The following is a 26,211-nucleotide window of genomic DNA, read 5'->3' as shown; positions in this document are numbered from 1 at the left end:
AAAAGGTTTAAAATACAAAATATTTTGTAGTAAACCGATTTATTATTGTTCCAAATGTAATATTTCCGCCCTGAATAGCGCTACCAACCTGCTTAAAATAAAACAGCTGTTCTACCGGCTGCACGCTCGCAAGCTTGTTACGTCGTCTTTCCTTCGCTAATTTCAATAACAAATTGATTTTATTTAATTAAAATGTTGCCAATTGCACGCGGCTTGTACAGTGGCTTGGCCACCATAACGCGTTCCAGCCGCGGAGCTCTGCACACGGCCAGTGTTCTTCGTTGTAAAGCGGAGGCAGAAGCGGAGACGACGGACGAAAAGAGTTCGGAGGCAACTGAGGGCGAGGGCGATGGCGACCAAGTTAGCTCCGGACCTGATCCGAAAGATCGCACCAAAAATATTCCTGTAGAGACATCAATGCGCTACCTAAAGAGCGCTGCCTATAAACAAACTTATGGGGAGGATTTTGTGTGGACGCAGTATAGGTAGGCGAAATGATTTACCACTGAAGAACCCATTTTAATCCACATTCTAAAAGGCGAAATCACAAGGGCATGTTTGCGCCACGGAAAACTCGCAAGACTTGCATCCGCCAGGGTCGAATTGCAACCGGAAATCCATGTCCCATTTGCCGAGACGAGTATTTGGTCTTGGACTACCGCAACACTGAACTCCTGGAGCAGTTTATCTCTCCCCACAGCGGCGATGTTCTTAGCTACTCGCAAACGGGTTTGTGCCAAAAAACTCACTTTCGCCTGAGGGTGGCCGTCCAGCAGGCCCGAGATTCCGGCTTCATCACCTACGATGTGCCTTTTAGGGAGTACGATTACAGCGAGTACTACGGCCAGAAGGAAAAGCAGAAGGCTTAAATACTGATTAAGTGAACATCTAGATGATCTTGCTTGTTATTAAAAATGCGAAAAGAAATTAATGTTAAATGGAAACCGATGTATGTTATTCTGAACCTTAATAGGTGTTATCCTAATGCATTTAGAAAGGAATCAACCTGGATTTGATTAGTAAATGAGACTCCAAAAAACAAGAACAAGCATTACTGATTGATAACAAACAAAAGATTCAAAAATATCGGTATTACAATGCGTATGTCCCCAGTTTCTTAAAATATTTTCTTCTACTTTTAATTCTAATTATTTTTTAATCATTGTGGAATCTTATTGTTTTTTATTTTCCTGTTTTGCTTATAGTAGTAGTGGTTTTAGGCAGACTTCACTGTAATTTTTCCAATCAGCTGTCATGTCAGCTGTGAATGAATCACTTGCAGTGTTTGGCATTTTATTTCATCAGAAGGATGTCGCGGGAGTGCGTTTTCCTTGTCGTCGGTGGTGGCATAGCTGGCGTTAGCTGTGCCGAAACCTTGGCCATCTGCCGACCATCGGCATCCATTCTCCTGCTCACCGAGTCCAGCATTGTAAAGAGTGTCACGAATTTGGTGCCGGTCGCCCGGTATCTGTACAAGTTTGATGTGAGGGAACAGAATGTCTCCGAAATGGGAGCCACCGTGGACACGCTCGTGGACCAGCTGGAGCACATCAACAGCAGTGAGCACTGGGTCCGCACTAGGAACGGTGTGGTGATTCGTTATCGCTACCTTTGCCTTTGCACCGGTGGAGCCCCCAAATTGTTCAGCTCTGCTGCCAATGAATCACGCATCATTGGCATTCGAGATACAGACTCTGTGTTGGAACTACAGCGACGATTAGCAGCGGCCAAGGATGTCATGATCCTGGGAAACGGAGGAATCGCCAGCGAGCTGGCTTACGAGCTCAAGAACGTTAATGTCCATTGGGTGGTTAAGGATAGCCACATCTCTGCCACATTCGTTGATCCCGGAGCCGCAGAGTTCTTTCAACTGGCAAGAAAGGAAGTGAAAGATGAGGGTTCTGCCCCAAAAACAGCGATTAAGCGGATGCGTTACGACGAAATGCTGCCCAAGGATCAGGATAATAAGCATGGCGCTGCCTTGGGTCCGGACTGGCATCGCACCTTTGATTTGAGAGGTGCGGCGGAAACGATCGGAGATAAGAGCTTACCCAAAATCTACTACAAATCGCACATAGAGGAGTACACGGAAGTTGAGCCCGAGGCAGGAGGAGGTCTGAGCATCAAGCTGAGACACGAGGATGGAAGCTCTGAGCAGTTGACCTGTGACTTTATAGTTTCCGCCACTGGCGTCCAGCCACGCCACGAATACACTACCGATGTCCCAATCAAGTTTTCCGAAGACGGTGGCATTTCGGTGGATGAAATGATGCGGACCAATCTGCCTGATGTTTACGCAGCAGGAGATGTTTGTACAGCCGACTGGTCACCTGCGCCCCACTGGTTTCAGATGCGCCTGTGGACACAGGCCCGTCAAATGGGTTCCATGGCGGGCAGGAGCATGGCAGCAGTTAGTGAGGGCGAAACTGTCTACCAGGACTTTTGTTTCGAGCTCTTTGGCCATGTAACGCAGCTTTTTGGATATCCTGTGGTACTACTGGGCCGCTTTAATGGCCAGGATCTGGGACAGGACTATGAGATCCTAGTGCGTTGCACCCGCAACAAGGAATACATCAAGTTTGTACTACAGAATGGAAGGCTGCGCGGCGCAATCCTCATCGGAGACACCGACCTGGCCGAAACCTGTGAGAACCTCATACTAAACGGCATCGACCTGGAGCCATTCGGTGATGATATACTCAATCCCGACATTGACATTGAAGACTTCTTTGATTAGTTAATATTATGGATTAGCTTACTATATTCCAGGACTTTGTGAAAAATATTTTAAGGACATTACAACTACGATTGGCTTGTGGCTTGAACCGATGGCGATTTCTTTTGTCGCTTTCATTTGAGCTTGCCCTCGTTGCCTGTGCAAAAAATATAGATTTATTTATATCTTGGTTGAGACCCGAGACAAAAGATACTTACCAACATACTTGATCTCATCGAAGGCCTTGCGCGCCTTTTTCAGCTCTTCGTTCATGGTCAGCAGGTCCTTGACCCTGGCGTATTTGCGGGGATCCTTACGAACCAGGAATATGATATCCTCCACCTGCACGCGACCTGTTCGTCCAATCTCCATGGCTCGGTGCGTTGTCTCCGCTATATATTCTATAACGAGGTCTTCTAGAAGGTCCACCGTTTCCGTGTAGGGATTCTTATCGTCACCAAAGCCGAACATCATGCAGCGCAGCTCCTGGGAAAGGAAATATATAATATATTTATATTGTGTAAGCGTGTATTACATTTTCAGCTTACTTTGCTGAAGAGACGCTTTCTTCCCGCATTTGTGGCCACAAATTGGTCATCGTCCGCATCGTCATCAAAGTTAAACTAAAAAGCGAGATTTTCAATGAAAATGTGTATTTTTGAATATCGCTATCAGTTTCCTTACATCTCCGCCTTCAAAATTATCTTCTGGCATATTGTTTGAGGCCATATTTTAAGTAAAACTTTAAAATTGTTTATATCTTTTAAAAACCAAAACTTGAACAGCTGTTGAAAACACCAGTGATGCTAACAACATAAAGCTAAATACCCAATACTAATAATAGCTGACTTTTTGCTCTTAACCAACACATAAACTTCGCACCAAAAATATTGAGAAGGCGAAATTTAAATTAACGAACGCACACGAATTCTTATTATTTTTATACATTTATTTGGAGCATTGACGAAATATAAATATTTAAAATATCGAAGCCTATGAAAACTATCGAATCATATTCGATATTTTTTTGAGAAAAATAATGCACAGTTTCTACTATGACCTGCTTCAGACACACGATTTTACTGTGAAATATAAAGAGGAATATAGTAATGAAGAACAAAATCTCTTTTATTTTCCACAAGTGTGTTTTATTTTCTAATTTAATCAATATTAAGTTTTTAGCATGTTTGCGAATCTCACCCAAGGGGAACTCACAACGATGTGTGTTCGCTGAATGAAATAAGAAATACAAAATTGTCGAATCAAATTATTAAGCTTTTTAATTAGAAGAATAATTAATAATTTGAGATTAATTTCGCAACAACTCGAAAAGCCGCAGTGTGAATGTTTTATTCTCATTATGTTAATGACAACAGCTTGCCATCTCTAAGTATCGATAAATAGATCATACTGCCCAGCTCCAGCACGCATTTCAAAAATTGCTAAACGGCTCCACCGGCTTGGCATAGTCGCGAAAATGGAAGTTTTTACATTTGAAAAATCGTATTTGGAGCGCCTGAAGGAAGCCGAGGCTGTACTTTCGTGGGAAGGAGCTGTGATACCAGCCTCGCAGGTTCGATCGGAGTGGAAGTCTTACGTGGAGCTGAAAATTGAGCCGGCAGGTAAGCCATCCAACCAACACACAGATGTGCTCAAGGCAAACAAAGGCTTATACATATGCACACTTACACACGCTCACCCACACATTCACCTGAACAGGCTGGCAGGCAATTTGGAAAATACCGCGCGTTATCTGTGAGGATCTGAAGCTGCGCTATCCCACAATTGTGTACGGCTACGTAGAGCAGGTGATCTTCGACGAGCTAAAGGCTGTGTTCGTGGTGACCGCCGTACAGGACAATGATGTCCACCTGCCGGAGAACAACGAGGTGTCCCTGGTGGAGCTGTGGCCCACGGTGCAGCAAGAGAACTCCGCCCTGAATGTGGACACCACGGCGGAGTGCATCGATCGGTTGCGCTTTTTTTATTCGCACGTTTGGATGCCGTGGGACAAGGACTATGACGATGACCGCGACTGGGTGCAGATGCACCTGCAGGCTCGAATCCAGCTGGCTTGTGATCTGAGCAAGAACAAGCTCTCCCGTCCGTTGGCTCTGCACATGCGCACGCTGCTCGCGGAGGCCAAGTACATACAGCAGCGTCTGGAGTACCTGGAGCTTGACCTGAGCGATGCCGAGCCAGAGAGCGACGACGAGGCTGTGGAACTTAACGACAATGGTACAGAGCCGACAAGGAGACAGCAGCCTAAGCCGGGAAGCTCCGACGGAAACAGCCTTAACGTGTCCACCCTTCCCGTGACGGATCTTATGTGTCTGCACCTCCGCATGGCTATAATAAGAAGTGAATTCGAGATTCTCGAGAATCCGGAGATGAGGCGAGCTTACAGTGAAATGCAGTCAAACTCCCTAAAACGGCATCTGCTACAGCGCAGCTCTGGGAGAACCGCCCAGCCATCGGACGATCTGTTGATTGAACGCGCTCCCATTGGCCACGTGGTCGCAGTTCCTGGTAAGCTGCAGGAGCAGCTTGACCTGTTGCTGCTGGCCAAGGAGCAAGTTAAGCCAAACACCCAGATACAGCTAGCGAATACGCTCCAAGGAGTGCTGAGCATTTGCCAGAGCAACGACGACATATTACTCTCGCCTGGTAAACACACCATCAAATTTATGGAGCACCTCAACGATAATGGCAGTCTCAGCGGGCTGGTGAAGCCAGAAGCGATCCTAGCATCCGTCATGGACCTCTCCAAGATGCCTGTGGTGAGCTCCAGTGATGAGGACAGCACTTTGTTGGTCATTGACGGTGACTACGCTGTCTCGCAGCTTGTCCTAGATTGTAGGCATGTTCGTCGTGGTATTCTCCTGCGCCAGGGAACCCTGACGATGCGCGGATGTCGTTTGCTGGGCGATGGTAACTCTAGCACCCAAGAGGGCATTGTCTGTATGCCGGGCGCCAACTTAGAACTCAAAAGCTGCATCATCGAGAAGTTTGCTGTGGGAATATCGATGCAACCTCGATCCAGCGCAGAACTGGGAAATGTTCAGGTAAAAAACTGTCATACGGGAATGGAACTAATGGAGAAAACAGTGTCCCTGAATCTGCAGGGCAGCAAGTGCAGTTTTGACAACTGCAAGCTTGGTATATGGGCAGACGGCTTGGTTCAGGGTCAGGAGACCTCCAAAAAGTTTGTCTCTCTTCAGCAATTCCGAGAACTGCAGCGGTAAGTGTACTATTTTCAGTGCTAATGGGTATATTCAAATATAATTTGACTTTCAGATACAACGAGGAAAATCTACTCGGTAATTGTAGCTTCAATAACTGTGCAAGCACAATAAAAGTTTCGAACGAATCCGATCAGCTGCTGGCTCAGCGATCGCAGCAGTGGCTCCTGGAGGACGAACTTGAGGGTGAAAATAAGGAGAACAATCAAATGGTTTAAGGGTATCATATATATATATATATCAACGCAATTAACTCAGATTTCTCTATAACAAAAACTACATCATATAAAAATAAATTTAAACTTTAGCGGTCACCTTTAAATCGATAGTTCACAGGCTTATTTAGCCCCATTCTTTGACTGCTTGTATTTTCCACCGGGTATGCACTGGTCACACCATAAATCAGAAAGCAAAACATTCCGCAAAACGGTTTTATTATCGGTTTGAAGTTAAAGATTACCATTATTTACGAAAGAAAATTGGGGGCGACACCATGACAAAGGAGTACTGGATGCGGGATCTGCCAATGGCATTGCGCGACATGTCCATCATTAATCTGGCCATTCCAGGTTTGCGTGATGAGATCACCCTTCAAAATTGAGTTAATTAAAACGTCGCACATCTAGTATAGGTTCCCATAACTCTATGACCTACGGCATTAGCAGTAAATCGAGACTGGCGCCAGATGCAGACAACACCGTAAGGAGATGGCATCGCTTCTTTCCATGCTTTGTTCGCCGGTGGAGCAGGACACAGGCCTCCGGCGTAGTTGAGCAACTGCAGCTTGGTGTGCGGTACTTTGACCTTCGGATAGCTCAGAAGGATGACAAGTTTTACTACTGCCACGGCCTGTTTTGCATGGAGGTGTTTGAGCCCCTATTGGAGCTTCGTAACTTCCTGGACTCCCATCCCGAGGAGGTCGTCATCCTGGATTTGCAACACTTCTACGCTCTGACAGTGGCCCATCACCAGCAACTCCACAAGGATCTGATCACCTTTTTCGGCCATCGTCTCTACTCCACCGCAGATGGATCCCTTAAGGATTGTACTCTGAACCGGTGCGTTGAGATGCGCCGCCAATTGGTAATCATCTATAGGAGGTGTCCCATTCCGCTTCCCCTGCGTTTTTGGCCAAGTTATGCTTGGCCAACCCCCTGGCCAAATAAGTCGAGTGTAAAACAGTTGCAATCATTTCTGAAGGATTCCCTCCTCTCCCGGCAGCCCCAACAGGGTTATGTATCTCAGTGCCTCATAACGCCATCTGGTCGTTATATTGCCTTCCGCCTCTTCTTCACATTGAAGAGCACAGCCAAGCGGGTAGATAAGAAGCTTCATCCGTGGATAGCAGACCAAATACCCGGCCCCTTTGAGCCTAAAGAGGAGCCCAAGGTGAATGTTTTTCTTGCCGATTTTGTAAACCTTAAGGATGGACAGTGGTGTGATTGGGTACTGCAGCTCAACACAAAGTTGCAGGAACGCATCACGAATGAGACTCTGCAGGAGGGTGAAGTATCATGATGTTATTGGTCAAATAAAAGAGTTTATCTAGTGGTGCTATTATTTTTTACCTTTTATATAAATATGCAAAACACATGTTAAAGTTTTACATTAGATATATATGATTAAAACAGGTCGGTGCACAAACAAAACCAATTAACTTAATGGTTTCTTTTCATTTTCGTGCCACAAGAACAGCAAACTAATCTCTCTAAAAGAACTTGGTAAAACCTGGAAAACTAAAACCTAAATATTAGATTCTTTGGGAATACATTTCTATATATGTTGTCTATTGAAAAATACCTCCTCTGCAGAGGCACTCTTAAATATCGAAACCATAAAGGTCACAACACATTCTAAAGTCATTAATATTTTGTTCTACAATACCAATTTAAATTATACACAATTATGCTCAAAATTCGTCTTCATTTTGGTGCTATTAAATATTTTATTTTTAAAAACCAATACACAAAAAATATATATGAGTATACATATATAAAAATAAACATAAAAACAAACACAAAGCACATTGCAGCAACTTGAAATGTAGTCCAAGGTGGGAGAACTAATAGCCATCAATCGATAAGAAAGCGCACCGCCTTCTGTGCTTTTGTTGGTGACATGGCACCACCTGCAGCAGCAGCAGCAGCCTCCGCCTGGGCAAGGGAGCTGCGTATTCCGTTCAGTACGCTATCCAGTCGTCCCAGCGCCTCCTGAACACTGACAGCTAGGACTCCGCTATCCTGTTGATTCTCCCGCTCGAGCAAAACGCTCTCACATTGCCTCTGAAGACGCTGTGAACAGCGCTGTATCATCAGCAGCTCTTGATGAACAACGGCGGCGAAGTTGCTACTGTTTCCAAGGGGCGTCTCCTCGGGATCGTACGTGAGCAGACGCTTGGTGTACTGCACCAGTTTGCTGCCAGGAGAGGGACTAATGGGCGTGGTTTTGGCAGATGGCGTGGATGTCTGTCTTGGGGAATTGTTACTACTACCCGAAACGTTCAGTAGCAGCCTCTTCAGGGGCTTATTAAGCAGGACATCCTTCATGGCACTTAGATTTAGAGCTATTCGACTAGAATTGTGCGTGTCACTCAGTGTCTCATTGAGATCCGCATCAAGGGGTTCCCAATCAACCTCCACGCTCTGGAAAATGTTGCGGGCATTTTGTTTATCCGGCTGCTCCGCTGCACTGTCCCTGACCATGTCAAGCCACACGCCCAAACGGGCCGTAGGCCACTCGGCCTTCAGGCCACGCTGCTTGTCCAGAATCAGGATCACCGTCCGCAGCAGTCCAAACTCGTCTGGCGTTTGGGTTTGCCGAAACTCGAGTTGCAGACCCAGCTGACGACACCTTTGTGTGGCCTCCCTGACCATTAGCTGGGTCTTATGCAGGCTCTCTTCCGATGGATTCAGCATGATGCGTTGTATATCCTCCAGAAGCGTTGATTTTTGCGCTGGAGTCGATGTTGCCTGCTCCTCATTAAGCGCTGTTTGCTGATGCTGCTGAGCCAGTGCCTGACGCTCCGTTTCCAATATCTCGCTGTTACACTTGTACTTGAACTGTTCCAGTTCGAGGCACTGCAGCCGCTCCTCAAAGTCCCTGGCATGTTGGGCACGCTCCTGTTCGATGCGTGTTAAGGCTGCTCGCTTTTCAGCTTCAAGCTCCGAGCGCAATTGTTGCTCCTGTTTCTGCAAAATCTCCTGGTGGGCCAGCTGAAAGTCCACCGGCTGCTCGGTTTTGCCTCTCTGTGGACAAAAAGGATTGGAGATGCGGAAATAATGGGAGCCACCAATCACCAAGCGATCGCCATGGAACAACTGCCGACGATCCTGCAAGAGCTCTCCGTTCACATAGGTCTCAAAGTCCTCGCTGCCGGGTATGACGAAAAGTTTTCCAGACCGATCGTGTTCTATATTGCAGTGCTGCAGGGCAACCAAGGGACCATCCAGTACAATATCCGGCTGGGAACTGGAATTACTGGGAAGGCGACCGCGTCCGATGCGCACTAGCCCTTGGGGTAGCAAGTAAAACAAGGTGCCACTTAGGATCGGATCCGCTGTAAGATTGACCAAGCATGCCTGCTTTTGATCGGCAGTCAATTCCAGGGCTAAACCGCGACGCTTGAGCAATCGGAGCTCCGACTTGCGCTGATCCTCCGCCTCCTTGAGCTTCTCCATCCAGGATTTTTGAGCACGACTAAGCTCTCGTTCCCTTTCAGCCAGCTGCTGTCGTAGTGCCTCCACCTCGGTGTCATCAACCGAAGTCTCGATAATGATCTTTCTTGGCACCGGATTATTATTGTTGTTCCCGGAAAGACGCCTTTGCCTCTCGTACTCGTTCCGCAGTGACTTCAGGCGATCCACTTCGGCACGCAGGTCCCGAATGATCTTGTCATGGGGAGATTCATTCACCTTAACCCGGTTAACGATGGAGCGTGCCTTGCAGGCATAACGCAAAGTGGCAAGAGTTTCGTCCGCATGCAGACTAGCTGGTGAGATGGTAGCCAACATGACAGTTTTTGAGTTTCCACCGAGGTTTTCCTTGAAAGAAGAAAAATGGAAAGTTATAAGTTTTGAGTTCGTGAAATGGTCATTTAAAGAAAACTAATATTGCCTTATATGGGAGTACTTGAAAGTATTATTTGCATCACTTTTTAAAATCACAATAAAAAAAAAAAAATTACATAAAGAATTAATTTCAATTATTTCTAGAACACTTCTATCTGCGCATATTTAACTTAATATACATACATATACAGACCTCTATATTTTATAGGTGTCATTAAAACTTTGTCGCGGAAATAAAATCTACTAATGATAATGGTATTATGTTTACTTATAAAACTTCATACATACATATGTATTTAATTATAAACAGATATACTGTAAAGAAACTAAAGTCGAGTGTTCTCTATTGTCAGATAACTGCCCTCTTAGAAAAACTCTGCGAAATGATTGAACAACAGTCTTAATGTTTCGGTTAAGATATTTTACTTTGATCGAAATGGAAATATAAGGAATTTAATGTCTAATTACAATCATTTTTATCATTAAGTTGTATTCAATTTATCAACGAATGATATCACAAATGTATCATAGAAATTCCATTTAAATTAAAGCCATTAGTCAAAGCGCAAAAAATAAACTAGATGGGATTGATTTAAAAATACACTGTTATGTATGTGCGTAAATGAATAGGTTTTATGTAGAACAACGAATATTTAAAATTGTTATACATCATAAGAATCGAGTGCAAAACTTGACCTTTAATTGGGAGCTCTTATTCAGATAAGTACATACATATGTCGTTTTCTTTCAGTGTTTTGAGATTATTATCTATCGCCCAACTGTTATCAGTAAATGCATTGAAGGCAAGGAGGAAAGAAACGAAGATAATCAAGCATTTGTTGTTGTGCCAACAAAATACATACTATATACATACACTTACTTTTCCCTATATCCACTAACAAAACAAACAAATATGTACATACATATTTAGCATTTAGTACACATACTTGCTTGCCAGAGTTCGGTATGAGTAAAAGACACTTGTTTGATTAAGCAGGTCAGCACCGTGGGCCAAAAGAACGTTAGAGAGGCGGTGAGAGCGGGCAGGGGATATTTACTCAAACTGCGCAGCAGCAGCGGCGTAGGCGTAGCTAATTGAGAGGGCACAGTGGGCTGTATTAACACGTTATCTAATTAAAGTGTTTTTGAAGACACGTTATACAAAATGGTCTTATGTAATTTACCATCTGAGTATTTAATTAATTAATTCTGAAGATCCAAAGACGGTACGATAATGCAAACGACCTTTAGGGGCTTGTCCAATCCAAACAGATGGAACTAAAACTGGAACAATTAACCGCAAACTCAATTAATGAAAATTGTGGATCGCGATTAGTCATTTGGGTTCCAAAGCGGCCCATATAAGCAAAGTATTAGCTATATTTAGCCATCTTATGTCCGCCCACCTTTAGAAATCTGTCACGATATCTTCGTATGCCCCGAAATTCGTGTATAGCAAACTTAAACCGCAAAAATTTGTTAATAAAGCCGGTAGGTCGATAATATAAGGGAACCGGCTAAAATGACGTAGACCATCCATTAACACTAGGTTTACGAATATGTACGATAATGTTAACATTTAGTAAACAGAAAAAATAACATAAGCTGCACATTTTTATGTTTGGTGTGATTTTTAAGGGTCCAAAGAACCATAAGCACTAGGAGCTTTTGGTTTGAAACCATGTTTAAATTAACTAACCCCAATAAAATCAAATACCGCTTAGCAACCGAATTTCGCTTAGCTCAATTAAGGCTAAAACAACTCGTGCTCGGCCTGCAGTCTAGACTTTGATTAGCAAACCTTATAAAGATATATCTAAACCTCCAGATGGACAGCAATCCAATCCATCATCCATCGTATCACTCTCTTGGCATCTGGTTTCGGTCACCTTTTTGCTGTTAGCAATTGATTGCTAATAAGAAAAACTTCCAGTATGATTTTCATGCCCTCACCTAATTAACATTTATTAGGAATTTTTAAAACTAATGCAGGGTGAATCATTAGGAAAATGAGTGGTTACGAAGCGCATCGATTTCTGTGTTTGTCCCACTGTGCCTCATGTGAGAGCGCTGTAAGCACTCGACGAGGAGGGCAGGATGAAAGGTGAGGCCTCAACAAAAGCACGAGACGCGAAAACACAACACAACAAAAGGTCGTACACACATGCTTATATACATATGTGTACACAACGAAACATACAATTTTCACACAATCCAGGTCACTTGAATAATAGCGAAAATTACATTTTAAATAAGCAAAATAGCGATTAGAATAACTGAATTTCAATAAATTTAAAATAGGAAATATTGAATACATGCTAAGAAATAAGAGAATGCGTATCAGTGAATCCGATTCATACAATTCTAGCCCCCAAGTGTTTCTACCATTGTGCCCCCCATTGCGCACATACACTCACACGTAACCAGTAAATATGGGGGACAAAAACAACTTTACGCACGAGCTGTGAGACCCGAAGTCGACAGCAAAACAAGAGCCGAAGCAGCCACCGCGCACACGAGGGCTACAAAAATGCAGTAATTTCGACGCTCGGCTTTTAGTTTCATACGAGACTTGCCACTGAGAATACATCGAAATCGGTGAAATATAGACGAACCCATTTGCATTAAGACTGGAATGCACAAACAACATACCTGACTTTTGGTGTTCACGCTTAAAAAAAGTGCATAAATACGCGTCAAATAAAAAAACGCCTGAGACTACGGCCGCAAGACACAGTGATTCAAACAGAGTTCATTGCACGGCAAAGAGCAGAGAGACAAAGTGAAACGACCTCGCACAACGCGCCGTTCACAGAGAGAGAACAACACACCCACGTCCGCCAAACCACCATAACTGTACCGCTCCTTGCAAGGCGAAGGAAGAGAAAAAAAAAAACAAGCTACAGACATGGATGTTTGGGGATTCTGTGTTAGCGACTCTACCATGTCATATGGCGGATCGATGCGCAACGGCTATTACCGCGACTACGAGCAGTTCCCATACGGAACCCTGGAGACCACCACATCTCCGTATGCGGTCAAGGATTGCTACAGTCGAGTGCAAGGTAATTGTCGGGGCCCCAAAAAAATGGCCATTAACGATAGTCCTCCAGAGCTTCCAGTAAGGCAATTGTAGAGTCGTAAATGCAACGAAAACATGCTTTCGAGTAGAATGTGCATTCATACATACAATATGTGCATGTACACACGTACGATAGCAAGACCCGCCCCCTTCGTAACGCCGTTCACTTTGTGAATTGCGTGCGTTGTTTGTTGTTTTTGCAAGTTTATAAATAGCCAGCCCGATTTTTCGTCTGTGAATACGAGTGGATTTGTGTGTGTGTGGGGAACACGCCTTAATTTTTTGCGCATACACACAGGGTGTCTACGGTGGTTTCTTAACAGGGCACCCGCTTTATCAGCTCAGCTTTCCATCTTTGTTTACGATTTTTCCCTCTTCTGGTGGCCTAGCTCCACGTGTGGTAGGATATGGACAGTCAATTGCAAAAAACTAAACGAGCACGTTAATAGGTTTCCATTTGAATTTAAAATTTGAGGCGCAATTAAGGTACACAAAGAGTGTATTGTAAGATGTGGAAATCGTAAACAGTCACAAAAAGGTGGTTAAACTCGGCAACCGATTCCGTGTTATGGAGGTCATTAAAGTCCAATAAACAAAGCATGCATATACTATAAACAGACACATGCCAAGACTGACGACTGTACCTCCACAATTGGTCAACAAAACGCAAAGACTGTATTGGTAACTCTCTTTTGCACAGACACACATATATAAATCAGAGTTGGGCTAAAACTGAGGCGCAATAAAAGAACTAAGGTGCGCGGTCAATAAATACAGATATATATTTTTTGGAGTACATCCGCATATCATATGACTAATTACCCCCACTGTGCCGTTCGGTTACCACAGCAGACAACAAAAGAAATGTAAGAAAAATATAGAAAATTCGATACGATACTAAATTCATTAAGTCCGCTTTTCCAAATTGAGGTTAGGGCAAAACCTGTTAAATATCTCAAAAGTAGAAGTAGTAGTAGTAGTATCTAACATTTTTGGAATTTACGAAGAATATTTTCAAATTTTCAAAATTCTACTTTCATTCTGTGTCTAATTTTAAAGCTTTTTTATTGATTAATTTCCTTAAAAATAGAACAATTAGTTTTTTTCCGTGTGTTATATATATGGTAACATAGATTATGCAAGGTCGCTTATCACAGCGATTGGCTATTTATAAACCGTTTCCACATGAATCGGCTGGGCTTTGATTAATAAGAACCGTTTAGCATTTAACACGGTGTCAATTGAGCAATCAAAGCAATAGTGTCCCTGCAGTACCTGTCATCAGTAATTCATCAACGTTTCATCAACAGCGAAGGGGGTGCTGTTGATGATTCATCGATGACAGCCCATACAAACTGTTGATGAATTTAACATGGGCATGTCCTAGGCTGTCATCAATAGAAATTCATCAACAATAAATCGATGATTCATCATCAATTCATCGATGTATTGTTGATGACACATCGATGAAACATCGATGTTTCATCAACAATTCATCGATGTTTCATCATCAATTCATCGATGTTTCATCAACAATTCATCATCAATTCATCGATGTATTGTTGATGACACATCGATGAAACATCGATGAATTGTTGATGAAACATCGATGATACATCGATGAAACATCGATGATACATCGATGATACATCGATGAAACATCGATGAAACATCGATGATACATCGATGAAACATCGATGAAACATCGATGATACATCGATGAAACATCGATGTTTCATCAACAATTCATCGATGTGTCATCAACAATTCATCGATGTTTCATCAACAATTCATCGATGTTTCATCAACAATTCATCGATGTGTCATCAATAATAAATTAATTAAAAAACATAAATAAGGGATTTCATATTTCAATTCATTCATTTTTATTATATCCTCTTAAAAACTAACATAATAAAATTATAATTATACATAAAATAATACAAATAATCAAATTAAAAATATTTCTTATAATAATACAAAATACATTTTAAAAAATAATAATACAATAATAATAATTATAATAATTAACATTAAAAATTAAATATTAATGTATTGAAAAACGCTCGGACCACATTCTAACACGTCTTCATCCCTTTTCCTTTTTTTATGTTGCGCCTCCAAATTTTTTGCGCAAGGAAGGCTTTTAGTTAAACGGTTGGCAAGTGGCTCCGTTGCATCAACTTGACTTATTGCATCTGAAAAGGAAAATTTGGAAAATAAATTGATATCAAAATCTAAAAAAAAAAATACATAATTACCTAAGAGTGCAGAGTAGAACTTCTTATGGTCTCGAAGCCTTTTCTTACACTTCGCACCATCGATGTATCACAATAGATGCATGCAGACACGAAGTGGGAGGACGGGAAGATGTACTCAAAATAGAAGACAGAATTGATACGAAAGTAAACTTTTTTTAAATCTTTACATAAAAACTCACCTGATATATAGTTTCAATTATTGAAAACTAAACAGAATATTTATATATGTACATATGTCAAATTTTTTTTTTTAATTTGGCGTGCGCAGTGCGCAATCCGCACACTTCTCACTTAGCTCACTGTTTAACTGCAAGTGAAAACACGAATAAGCAATAGAAAAAAAAAGGACCGTGCCTCCAACAACAAAACGAACCACGATCCGGAAAAACGGATCCTCAAGTCCGTTTTTTTTCTCTTATTGTTCGTTTCGTTTCACAAAGTCCCGTTTGGCTATCTTGTGTCCGAGTGTTTTGCTTCCTTGTAAACAGGGTATAAAGGATATATCCGACGAGGCAACAAGTTACTTAAAATGTTATTGCAGCTCAAACAATTTTGTTCGATATGCAATTATTTTTTCATTCGCGTTTTATATTTAAAGAATATTTATTCCTAATACCATCATTATAATTGTTAATGATAATATATTATACACATAAAAATGCTAAATTTCTAGGGTGCGAAACAGTTGGTTCGATTTTAATTGTTAACTTATTTGCTTTTGGCTCATCTCACTCGTTTGAAGAGTGAGTGAGGCAGTGAGATAGGCAATCACCATGGCAGCATTAGAGCGTAGGCTCCGTACAAGTCGCAGTCGGCAGAGCGTCGACTTTATAGAAGTCGCAGCGGGCAGAGCGTCGACTCGGTAGAAGTCGCAGTCGGCAGAGCGTCGACTCTATAGAAGTCGCAGTCGGCGCGTTGATGACGGGTTGATGACAGTGGCTATTGATGACACGCGGTACTGCAGGGGTAATCTTCCGACTGTGTGTGTGTGTGTGTGTGTGAGCCACAGGGTCACCACGGCAAGTAAGGTCGCAAGAGGAAAAGGAGAGTGAGAGCAGCTGGTGTCGACGTGACGTCGTGAGCATAGGCCCAGCGACGTCACGCCGGTACAATCAGCTGTCTGGCCCAAAAGGGCAGTGGGCACGTAGGCCAAAATAGAGGAAGCAAGGGCGAATGTGAGAATAGAGGAATGGAAGATAATTAATGCGAGCACATAAATAACGGTGTATATTCATTTTGCTTTCCTTACAGAAAAGTGCAAGCAGATAAAGTCCGAGAAGCAAATGCGCAAGGACTGCCCCTTCTGCAAGGAGCACAAGAAGCGACCGCTCATCAACTACATGCGCAAGCGGGAGCAGCGCAAGCACCATGACAGCATCTGCGAGGATGAGGAGGAGATGCACGAGCATGAGCACAGCCACGAGGTGGTGCAGCAGCCCGCCCCAGCGCTCTCCTCCGTCCTTGCCCAACAGAGCTGCAAGGTGTGAGCGGGACGACAGCCCTGAAAGCAAGAACAGCAATTCGCAAATGCCATATAAATGTTAACCAGAAGAAAGGAAAAACCTGAAAAGTAGCAAAACATAAAAGAAGACAGTAAAACAAAAAGAAAAACAACGTAAAAGGTAAAAGGAAAAAGCTGTAAGACACAAAAGATGGCGCGAAGCATGCGAGAAAGTGGGACAGCAGCTGTGCAGCTACAATAATCCAACGCGACTGTACTTCCGCATCGCGAATACACTACCATTTACAATGCAGAAGCCAGAACTTGATACCAATTTACAAGACCCTATACTCTTATTGTTAACACCCATATAATCTTCCAAATGCTTTTACAAAAAAAGTTTCGTGTGAAGGCTTAACAGTAAACCAAATTGTTTACAGACATACAACAAACAGCACTCGATGAGAAAATCAAACAACGAAAACCTGCCTGCTTGACCAACGCATTTTTTGACCCTAGGCGAACCAAGGAAAAAAAAAAAAAACACTTAATACACAAACCACAAGGGAAGCAAAACGAAAAAAGCTAAAAAAAATAACATTTTCTATTTTGCGTACGAGACTGAGTAAATTGCAGTAGATACTTTTAAATCTACATGTGCGTAATTTGGTTTTTTTTTTACCTTATTGGATCAGTTACAGGAATAGAATATTAACGAAAAATAATTAAAAGTAACAAGGAAAGAAAAATGCTTCATTGACGCCGATTAAGGTTTACAATTGTTATTTTTTTCAATATGTATGTATGTCTAACTACGTATACTTTGGACCCCGATTTTTATTGTATCCTTGTCTATATTAGACATTTCCCTATATATTTATTGTAATACCAACTGAGCATTGTCACAGTCCGAGCAAGTGTCAAAATAAATCTAAATCTAGATATATGCATATATGTAAAAGTTGAAAATGTTTCGAAAGTTTATGGCCAAGTTAAATTTTCTTAACCCAACTTGTAATTATACAAAATATAAAAATGTAACCGGTTATTTGGTATTCAAGCTCAATTGTGCAAAATACGGAAATATTATGAAAATAATTTAACATTTGCTTTAGACGTATAAGTAATTGATCAAATATGTGTTGATTTGTGAAAAAATTGCTTGCAGGTACCGAGAAGTTTTTCAATTTACACAATGTTATATATCATATATATTATATATTAATGTTTAATTTAAATTAAATATATATTACAACAATAAATACAAAAATGAAAATCAAATCGAAATATATTTGTTTCTGCTTTTCGGACACTGTTTATAAGAATTCACAAGACGAATCGAATTAATTTTTAAACGATTTTTTTACTTAAATTAATATATGCGGAGAAATATAAAATAAAATATTGGGGTGGGTCAGTTTGGGTATCTGACTCAAGCTGGATTATTTTACAAAAAAACGTTATAATTTTTAATACAAATTCTTTTGGAAATCTTTCCGTCTCGCACCACTTTGTTAATTAAGGTTAATAAATCATTTGTAGGCAACATCAAAGACTTTTGAGCTTGAAATAAGATTAAATATTAAATTAAGAAAATATTTAATGGGTAAGGTCGGTTTTCAAAGCCGACCCACAAAATGAAAATAGGTTTGACAAACAACGCCTTGAACCTCTAGTTAAACCAACCGGGAACCTGACCCTGAGGAAGTGAATAATAAAAATGTATTTCCCTGAAATCTCTCTTAAACAATCAAAGTTTGTCGGAACATAACCTTACACAAATTATAGTCCCTCTCATCTGAACTGAATTGAATTAGAGCAACGACCATAGACACGCGAGGATGAGATCAGCTTTTGTCGCTATAATAATTCAAGAACAGCAGCAAAACAGATTGTTTGTTTGCATATTTTTAAATTGTTTTTATTTTCCCTGTGGATCCGGACAGGGAGGTGATCAGACTGTGAATTGCCCAGCGTGCTATACGATTTATATTATACGAATTTAAGTGCACTGGGTTTATACGGTGAGAGCTGCCCTGGAGAAAAATCAGCGCATGAAGGGAAGCCATAAATGCATTCATTTAATATTCAATGTTAACCACATTGCCCAGGGAATGGAACTGACTATATTATTATTATAAGCTTGCTCTGATTACTATTGTTTGTTATGCAGCAAACTGGAATTCAAGCTGCATGTACTACTTATTATATAATGTAAACGTCATAAACTGTATTCTACGAGGTAGGTTTTTCGTAGGTTTTAGATAGGTTTTTTTAAAAAAAGAGTGGAAAATACGAAACAGTTTTTTGTTGAGTATGAATATTTTGAATAATTGTGTAAATATAGTGAGTGTCAAGCCCCTAATAAGCCCTAATGAGTTTTGTTCAATTAGCAACAGAAAACAGGCACTTTATTTTCCATCACTGACATTTGCATATCGGAGATATGTACATACCTTATTGCTTCAATTTTGTTAATTAAAGTTAATTATTGAGCTAGCAACGTGGCTTAGTTTAAAACTGATATCGCTCCCAAGTGTTGCTAATTATGAAAACAATAAAGTGACGTAGCTTTGGAGGCACGCTTTCCTTATTAGAGTCACGTATCGAATGCGACAGATCCACGAATTTTTTTTATTGTGTGAAAAATTAACCCCAGAATTTAAGTCGATTTTTCTAGACTATCTCTGAAAAGCCACTTCCTTTATAACATATATAAAAATGTTTGTGGCATGTCAAAAAGAGTGTTCGGGTTGCATTGCGGTTTTGCAGGGGCTTTGCTCACGATAAAGAGAAAAACTAGCTCAGAATTTATTTAGAATTTTAAGTTGTTTTAGTTCTTAAATGGTTTCTGAAATGTAAAGGTCATAAAGTAAAAAAAATCCTTTCAAAATCCAAAAAAAAAAGGATAAAATGCTTAAGCGTCTTTTGGACAAAATGAGAACTCCTTTTGGAGTAAAGTTAAAAGGTGAAATTTGTTTGCTTAATAATAAGCAGTGCTGCCAATTTGGATTTATTCCCGTCAAAACTGGCTTTTTTTTAAGCCTAACTGCGGGAAAAATTTGTGAATTGCGGGAATTGTGAAAAGCGGGAATTCTGGGTTTTTTGGAAATTGAATTGGCTTTTTCCCGATTTTTTTTGTGTTGTTAAAACTTAAGTACAAAATATGAAAAAGTGGCAGCTAAAAAGTTAGCTTTACGAACAAACCAGATAATGTAGCGACGTATCGATTGTTTTAATAGATATACGCTAATTTCATAAGTCGCTTAGTTTTTCCATCTCTATATAAAAAGTCCGCGTAAATTGTTAGCAAGTTCTAAAATGCCGAAGGAGTATAAACAAAAATGCCGCGATGTCTGGCTTAAAAGTGATGAATTTAAGGCATGGATTCGCAGGGATGACACAGACCTGCAAAGGGTTTATTGCAACTATTGCAAGACTACTATTACAGCTAAACTCAGTGATCTGCGAGCTCACGCTGCAATAAAGAAGCATACTAGTGCAAGCAAAAGATATTCATTTCTATTTATATTCATTATATTTATTTTAATATACAGAAACGGATTGCGAAGGGTCGGGAAATGCTGCGTCGACTATGAAGTGCCAATCAAATATCTGCAGATGATAGGAACTATTAGGTCTTACGAAAATAAGGAAGACCATGAAGAAATTGATCAAATTATGGAAATCTTTTAAACAAAACTGAACTTATTAAATTTTTATATTTGTTGAAATTTTTTCTATTTTTTATACATTTGTTTCAGCTTTTTTTTTGGATTTTTTTATAAATTTTTTAAGCTTTTTTTTTCACTTCCCCCGTCGAAAACAGCTTTTTTTGTTGGTCAAAAGTTGGCAGCACTGATAATAAGGGATATAATCAGACCTATGAAGTCTCTATCTGGATTTTGAACTAATTTAGTGAAACTGAAGATATATGTTATTATTCGAAACCTGCTTTGAACTAGAAATACAGATTCGCTTGCTAAATTAAATAATTACAAGGACCGACTTCTAACCCCAATCTTAAAGTTAGAGGTCAGATTAATTCAGTGCTGGGTTAGTAGTAATTACCGGACTCCCTTCGCGTTTTTCTTTTCGGCTCGATAAAAAACCAGCTTACTTAATGGAGTGAAGACAACCAAGTTGCTTTTACGATAAGTTTATCTGATATTTATATTTTTCGACAAGATAGCTATCAGGGCCTTGTGAGGGTAGAAAAAAGACCCAAGTTTATTTAGCAACAAATAATACTTTGTTCCTTTAGAATAGGGTTTGTATACCTATAAATTATTCATATTATTTACGACATTTTATTACAGCTACTAAGGATGGCAAAAAGTTAAGCAAGAGCAATTGCAAATGCGAGCCAACTGCCTGTAAATGTGGAAAACGACGACATCTAAAAGTGTTGGTGTCGCAACTTCAGAGACGCGATAACGTATCAAGTGTTATATTGTTTTAGTACAAGTACACCAGAATAAATAAAGAAAACAAAAAACAATGCAGCACATTATCAGCAAAGTATTTTTAAATCGGTGGTGTGAGAAAAAGATGTACACATGTGGGACTTGGGTTTATATTATGCAAAGATAGGAAAAGTACTTAAAAGATATTAGGAACTGTATGGAAAACGAAACGAAAAGTCTAGTATAAAAGTGAACTTAGGACAGGTTGCTAGCTAAGGCTATATATGGTTGCCTAACAATGTTGCATTCTCAATCAAAACGTGATTCCTTATTGGCTTGGTTACGATGTTACTACGACGCCATAACTGCAAATATTTGTCACTTTTAATGGCCAAGACTATTTAGTGGGAAATAAAGGGCTGAGATTCAGTTCGGGGTACTACCGTAACTTAAATTAAAGTGCTTAGACAATAACAACACTTAAAAATGAAAAAAGACAAGTGCTTGAACCTTGTAATCCCTTCAATCAAATGATAGTCTGTTTCTATAATTACTCATCCAGTTTTTGGAATGATTAAAAATAACGTCGTAAAAACTGAAGCGCCACTTTTCACTTATGTAAACACGTTGATACTAGAAGTTAAGACTTAACTTTAAAGGAAGATTAAATGCTTAAGTATTGACTAATAATAATCAGAAATCAATCAGATAATACCTTGGCTCTAGGCAAGTATTACATTGGCAATTCACACATATCTCAACTCTGAAAATTGTTCCTTGGCACGTGTTAATTTTTGAGGGGTGGAATTCAAAGAAATGGGTGCGAAATCTCCTCATTGTTTAAACAAAATCCAATTTGATGAACTCAACGTTGTTATTTTTAAACGTGTTGTTTAATTGTTCAATGGCTCACAATTATTTTGTTCAGTTATTTACTCTACTTAGTCATTCAGAGGAAAGTTACAAAAAAGAGGAACTGTTGTGCGAGTTTTCAAGTTATGAGAATTCAATTTAAGTTATCAAATTTGTTGTCAATGTTTAAAAAAGGTAAGAAAATGAATTAATAATATGAATGAAAAGGTTTTTATATACCTTCTAGTAATGGAAAGTCAAAAGATAATTTTAAAACGACAGAATAAACAATAAGTGTATGTGAAAATTGTATGTTCTCTTTTTAAAAAGTTTTAAATTGTTAAGTTTGGATTTTTTCATTTAACTCTGAAATTCTTTTCTGTCTGAGGCTTGGCAGATAAATATGATGATCCTTAAAATAGGACCTTGTGACCGTTTGTTTTATAGTTCCAGATTCCTATATGGGAAAATGTTTTGGTTTTTAGTTTTGAGGACTTTGAATATTTGGAAAAACACACATTAGTACGTTCCATGTGAGGCCTCATGTATCACAATGAAATTAACACTTAATTATAGTCAATAGACACACCTGATTTTTGTGTTTTTAATATAATACACTCAATGTGGTATGTACTCTGGAAAATCTATTTATGAAGAAAAAATAATGTTTGCGTTGAATATTTTTGTAATATTTAAAATAAAAGTCTTGGAGACATTCAAAATAGTCATATTTTGTTGTTCTTTAAAACGTTGGAAAGAAAGTTTACAAAAGTTTAGCTTTAAATCTAAAATTTTAATTAAAAGCTTTAACTTTCATTTTAGGAGTAAAATAGTTAATAAGCTTCTATATATGCCGTAGTTTGAGTATGATTTCTATGGACACGTGCCCTTATATCAGGTCATGAATTGTATAAGTATAGAAAAAGCAAAGCAAACGTTTGAAGAGATATGATAAGAGCCCAAGGAGAAGCTTTAATCACTCAATTGATTGTTGCGCAGGGAGGTCTTTGATATCTCTATAAGACCGAGATAAAAAGCTCTTCTATGAATTAGATAGGGGAATAGAAATAAACTGGGTCTACATTTTTATCAAAATACAAAAAATACTTTTCAAAATAAACAAAAATGGAAGGTAGATTATAAATTAAAGCTCAAAACTAAATCAAATGTAAAGAATTCTGATAAGAAAAATAAAATAATCCTCTCATATATGTATACATTGAGGTATTTTAATTAGTGTGATTATCACAATATATTTAATAAAATATGAAAACCTAAGTACCCCAAACATCATCTACAAAGTAAAGAAAATTTTACTCTCATGAGACAAAGAGGAACATCACGAGATTGACTAAAACAATGTGATGGAAACCTTCATGATTATGTAAATGTTAGCCAGGGAACATGGTGTTTTCAAACTCTTTGTGGGGTTTCCATGGAGGTTATCGTTTTGTGTGCATTTGCAGTGCACTTCTCTGTTCTGATTGCTTTCCGAGTAATTACTGATTGTGCGGAGGCCTCATTCCATGGGCCATCAGTTAATCAAAGTGAAAGTGTAGATAGCCACGGCCCCTTAGGGATGGCAGAGCTTTGAAAAATATCGCAGGGAAATTTATTCCATATAGGAAAAATACAATAAAAATTATAGTAGAGATGAAATTTAATAAAAATTGTATTCTGACAAAGAAACTAAATTTCAATGTTAATGAAAAATCAAATAAAATTGTCAGTTTTCGCTGATTAATAACATTCTTTTTACCCTTTTAAATGTTTCTATTATGATACATCTATAAAGTATAAAGAATGTTTAGTTTCTTAAACCAGCAAGGTCAGTTTTTATATGTACAAATAATAGAAAACATTAAAAAATCTTTTGACCTGTATAATCAATATATTGGGATCAAAACATTTTACGACGTCAACACAGAGCTAAGCACTGATAAGGATAGGAGAGTTATCAAATGATCGGTAAAAAGGGACACCGTTCTTCTCAAAAGCTACATGTTCTATACTTGCGACCTTCAAGGATTGTACTAGATAGAAAATAATAAAGTACTCTCATTGATCTTAGAATAATTAAAACCGAAACTTAAGACAAAATTGATCTAATACAATTATTTGAGGTCTACAAATGTTTTTGCTTGAAAGCACAATAATACAAGAATATTATGTCTTGCCAACATAATGCTCATATAGAGTTATGTATATCGATTTATTTATACTTCATAGGATCATATTATCCATTTTTACTGTCTTGCAAACTAGTGGTCAATAGAGGTTTAAACTAAAATCATGGTAATATGAAAGAAAGAAATATATTACAGTCGAAAGAGACCACCTAGGCTTTAATCTAGCTGTCGAAGTATTGTTGGTAACTGAAGTAAGATACAATTATCGACAGTGGAAAGTAAACCAGCCCAATGACCCATTTGATAAGCTCAAAAAAGATTAAATAAATAATAGTTATTCTTACCCTTAGGAGCCAGGTTAGGACGCTTTCACGGTAGGGAACGAATGTGCTTGGTGTTCCAGAGGATCCCATTTGACTATTTCCGGCCGCCTTGCGGGAATCTGCCAATGCTGCAATTACTTTGCCCAAGGTGAGCAGGCTCTTGTTTATGCTGACGCCTTCGCGTATCCGTTCACCGTTTGAGCCTGAAACGCTGATGCGTTCGCTGCCGGCCAAATCCACCAGACTGATCTTGCTGCGCCGCGTCTGTCGCAGAGAATTGGCAGTGCCCGAATCCGTGTCCGAGGAGGACAGGCCTTCGTCCCCGCTACTCAAATTGGTCAGGTTCAGGACTATGTTGAAGATGGAATGCGAGCGGGAGCTCTTGTCGTTCATGGCCGTAGAGGCGGTGGCCCGCTGCGAATTGCCCACAGCCAGCCAGTTACGGAGCGCCGAATATGAGTCCACCGAATGGGCACTTAAGTCCACAACGTAGGGTCCAAATATCGGGTGCTCTCTCACCTTCAGAGCCGGCCGTTGCTGCTGCACGGGCGTGGAGTCACCGGCTGCCGTGGTGGCATGCTGAACACTCAGCAGATCATGGATCTTCTCGTTGTAAATCTCAAAGTAGCTGACTTCGACCTCCACTTGCAGCTGCTGATGCGCCTTGACCTCTTCTATCCGTCGGAACAGAGCGTGGCAAAAGCGCGGAATGATCCCGGCTTCGTCATGTGGTGGCCCACCGTCAAGGGCTGCATCATCCAAGGCTTCTATGCCCATCATGCTGTAGGACTTGCCCGATCCCGTTTGGCCGTAGGCAAACAGACATGCATTATAGCCATCGAAGGCGGTATCAATGAGCGGTCTGGCCGTGCCCTCAAATACCTTTGCCTGATCGGCAAAGTTCTTGCGCTCCGGATCGCACGAGTAATACACCTGGTCGTAGCTGAAGAAGTGCGTTACACCCGCCGAGGCGTCAGCACTGCAGCCTGCCTGGACGGTTAGCTCATTGCTGTCGCCATGCACCTGAACCACGTTGGTAACCTGACCACGCGTGCACTCCAGGGCGTTCAGAGGGCGCACGCGCACCGCTACTATCATATTGCTTTCCTCAGAGACGCTATGGAAAGACTCGATCATGGAATCCTTGTCCTTTGCCTTGCTGCTGCTGGACATACCGCTCGGCGTCCTCGTTCTCCCGGGTGTGTGCGAATTCCGGTACAGTGATGAGGGAGTGTAGCAGGCATTGAGGGCAGTGGACTTCTGCCTAGGCAGCGGCTGCGGTGTGGTGCTGCTGAAGGCCGTGTTGAGCAACTGCTGATCCTGGCGAACATCGCCGCTTTGTCTGGGCGTCCGCGTCAGCACCTTCCTCCGCAATGCACTGGCGTCTGATGACGGCGTCGACTTCTGGCCGCCACGTGTCTGGAACTGCTGGATGCGCTGGCGCACAGGAGTGCTTTTGTTGTTCATCTTTTTGAAATATCCACGGTGTTTCAGGACCTTTTTGTAAATAACTTCTTAAATAGTTCGAATTATTGCGCGGCGTCGTTTGTTGATAAATTTTCGTTAGTAGTGATGTGCCTTGTTCGATAACAGAGTAGGGTTGTTCGATGACAGGCACATGTGTGATTTACAAATGTCTGGCAACACTGGTAGTAGTTAGCGATGGGCTAAATATAATTTACATTCTTTTGC

At 40.5% G+C, this 26,211-nt stretch overlaps 7 protein-coding genes and 1 long non-coding RNA gene across 14 annotated transcripts; 5 read left to right on the top strand and 3 right to left on the bottom strand.

The window, feature by feature from the left end:
• The first annotated feature begins 84 nt into the window (after positions 1–84).
• Positions 85–944, top strand: mRpS18B (mitochondrial ribosomal protein S18B). The gene is made up of 2 exons (XM_020954942.2): positions 85–485; positions 539–944. The coding sequence occupies exons 1-2, from the start codon at positions 193–195 to the stop codon at positions 867–869; spliced, it is 624 nt and encodes a 207-aa protein (XP_020810601.2). The 5' UTR covers positions 85–192; the 3' UTR covers positions 870–944.
• Positions 945–1,057: 113 nt separating this feature from the next.
• Pyroxd1 (pyridine nucleotide-disulfide oxidoreductase domain 1) lies at positions 1,058–2,929 on the top strand. The gene has a single exon (XM_020954707.2). The coding sequence runs from the start codon at positions 1,268–1,270 to the stop codon at positions 2,735–2,737; it is 1,470 nt and encodes a 489-aa protein (XP_020810366.2). The 5' UTR covers positions 1,058–1,267; the 3' UTR covers positions 2,738–2,929.
• On the bottom strand, positions 2,734–3,714 carry Taf13 (TATA-box binding protein associated factor 13). The gene is made up of 4 exons (XM_020954708.2): positions 3,401–3,714; positions 3,265–3,339; positions 2,935–3,202; positions 2,734–2,873 (listed from the first exon to the last, which is right to left on the bottom strand). Exons 1-4 carry the CDS (start codon positions 3,443–3,445, stop codon positions 2,851–2,853), a joined length of 411 nt encoding a protein of 136 aa, XP_020810367.1. The 5' UTR covers positions 3,446–3,714; the 3' UTR covers positions 2,734–2,850.
• A 374-nt stretch (positions 3,715–4,088) lies between these two features.
• Positions 4,089–6,280, top strand: nesd (SHC binding and spindle associated nessun dorma). Its single transcript, XM_020954544.2, has 3 exons — positions 4,089–4,338; positions 4,436–5,957; positions 6,014–6,280. The coding sequence occupies exons 1-3, from the start codon at positions 4,194–4,196 to the stop codon at positions 6,174–6,176; spliced, it is 1,830 nt and encodes a 609-aa protein (XP_020810203.2). The 5' UTR covers positions 4,089–4,193; the 3' UTR covers positions 6,177–6,280.
• A 28-nt stretch (positions 6,281–6,308) lies between these two features.
• On the top strand, positions 6,309–7,615 carry LOC110185602 (PI-PLC X domain-containing protein 2). Of its 2 annotated transcripts, none has more exons than XM_020954546.2 (2): positions 6,309–6,527; positions 6,585–7,615. In XM_020954546.2, exon 2 carries the CDS (start codon positions 6,604–6,606, stop codon positions 7,474–7,476), a length of 873 nt encoding a protein of 290 aa, XP_020810205.2. In that variant the 5' UTR covers positions 6,309–6,527; positions 6,585–6,603; the 3' UTR covers positions 7,477–7,615. The 2 variants fall into 2 exon arrangements, with proteins under 2 accessions (XP_020810205.2, XP_020810204.2); XM_020954545.2 differs by having other exon boundaries at positions 6,315–6,527; positions 6,590–7,615.
• Positions 7,616–7,883: 268 nt separating this feature from the next.
• Positions 7,884–26,167, bottom strand: neb (kinesin family member nebbish). The gene is made up of 2 exons (XM_020955158.2): positions 24,541–26,167; positions 7,884–9,998 (listed from the first exon to the last, which is right to left on the bottom strand). The coding sequence occupies exons 1-2, from the start codon at positions 25,984–25,986 to the stop codon at positions 8,031–8,033; spliced, it is 3,414 nt and encodes a 1,137-aa protein (XP_020810817.2). The 5' UTR covers positions 25,987–26,167; the 3' UTR covers positions 7,884–8,030.
• On the top strand, positions 12,481–21,322 carry fok (fledgling of Klp38B). Of its 5 annotated transcripts, none has more exons than XM_020955160.2 (2): positions 12,481–13,090; positions 16,620–18,096. In XM_020955160.2, the coding sequence occupies exons 1-2, from the start codon at positions 12,934–12,936 to the stop codon at positions 16,853–16,855; spliced, it is 393 nt and encodes a 130-aa protein (XP_020810819.1). In that variant the 5' UTR covers positions 12,481–12,933; the 3' UTR covers positions 16,856–18,096. The 5 variants fall into 5 exon arrangements, with proteins under 5 accessions (XP_020810819.1, XP_086697212.1, XP_086697211.1 ...); XM_086841086.1 differs by having other exon boundaries at positions 12,583–13,973; XM_086841085.1 differs by having other exon boundaries at positions 12,583–14,367; positions 16,333–18,096.
• On the bottom strand, positions 14,970–15,868 carry LOC147644779 (uncharacterized). 2 transcript variants are annotated; one of them, XR_015273523.1, is made up of 3 exons: positions 15,742–15,868; positions 15,369–15,675; positions 14,970–15,305 (listed from the first exon to the last, which is right to left on the bottom strand). It is a non-coding gene; the product is annotated as an uncharacterized LOC147644779 (long non-coding RNA). The 2 variants fall into 2 exon arrangements; XR_015273522.1 differs by lacking the exon at positions 15,742–15,868 and having other exon boundaries at positions 15,369–15,703.
• Positions 26,168–26,211: the final 44 nt, after the last annotated feature.

The sequence above is a fragment of the Drosophila serrata genome, unplaced genomic scaffold, assembly GCF_035046125.1.
Source record: "Drosophila serrata isolate PLE 108 unplaced genomic scaffold, ASM3504612v1 contig_100, whole genome shotgun sequence".
In the NCBI taxonomy this organism is placed as follows: Eukaryota; Metazoa; Arthropoda; class Insecta; order Diptera; family Drosophilidae; genus Drosophila; species Drosophila serrata.
Note: the sequence above shows the minus strand (reverse complement) of the source record. Positions and strands in the feature narration are given on the sequence as shown.

Bases quoted from the DNA above. Each gene is read 5' to 3' on its own strand.
- mRpS18B (XM_020954942.2), top strand. From the start codon at position 193: ATGTTGCCAATTGCACGCGGCTTGTACAGTGGCTTGGCCACCATAACG. The intron at 486-538 runs GTAGGCGAAATG...ACATTCTAAAAG, and splicing joins TTTGTGTGGACGCAGTATAG to GCGAAATCACAAGGGCATGT.
- Pyroxd1 (XM_020954707.2), top strand. From the start codon at position 1,268: ATGAATCACTTGCAGTGTTTGGCATTTTATTTCATCAGAAGGATGTCG.
- Taf13 (XM_020954708.2), bottom strand. From the start codon at position 3,445: ATGGCCTCAAACAATATGCCAGAAGATAATTTTGAAGGCGGAGAT. The intron at 3,203-3,264 runs GTAAGCTGAAAA...TTCCTTTCCCAG, and splicing joins GAAAGCGTCTCTTCAGCAAA to GAGCTGCGCTGCATGATGTT. The intron at 2,874-2,934 runs GTAAGTATCTTT...TTTTTTGCACAG, and splicing joins CGATGAGATCAAGTATGTTG to GCAACGAGGGCAAGCTCAAA.
- nesd (XM_020954544.2), top strand. From the start codon at position 4,194: ATGGAAGTTTTTACATTTGAAAAATCGTATTTGGAGCGCCTGAAGGAA. The intron at 4,339-4,435 runs GTAAGCCATCCA...TCACCTGAACAG, and splicing joins GCTGAAAATTGAGCCGGCAG to GCTGGCAGGCAATTTGGAAA. The intron at 5,958-6,013 runs GTAAGTGTACTA...TTTGACTTTCAG, and splicing joins CAATTCCGAGAACTGCAGCG to ATACAACGAGGAAAATCTAC.
- LOC110185602 (XM_020954545.2), top strand. From the start codon at position 6,452: ATGACAAAGGAGTACTGGATGCGGGATCTGCCAATGGCATTGCGCGAC. The intron at 6,528-6,589 runs GTTTGCGTGATG...CATCTAGTATAG, and splicing joins CATTAATCTGGCCATTCCAG to GTTCCCATAACTCTATGACC.
- fok (XM_020955160.2), top strand. From the start codon at position 12,934: ATGGATGTTTGGGGATTCTGTGTTAGCGACTCTACCATGTCATATGGC. The intron at 13,091-16,619 runs GTAATTGTCGGG...CTTTCCTTACAG, and splicing joins TTGCTACAGTCGAGTGCAAG to AAAAGTGCAAGCAGATAAAG.
- neb (XM_020955158.2), bottom strand. From the start codon at position 25,986: ATGAACAACAAAAGCACTCCTGTGCGCCAGCGCATCCAGCAGTTCCAG. The intron at 9,999-24,540 runs GTAAGAATAACT...TCTTCTTTCAAG, and splicing joins TCCTAACCTGGCTCCTAAGG to GAAAACCTCGGTGGAAACTC.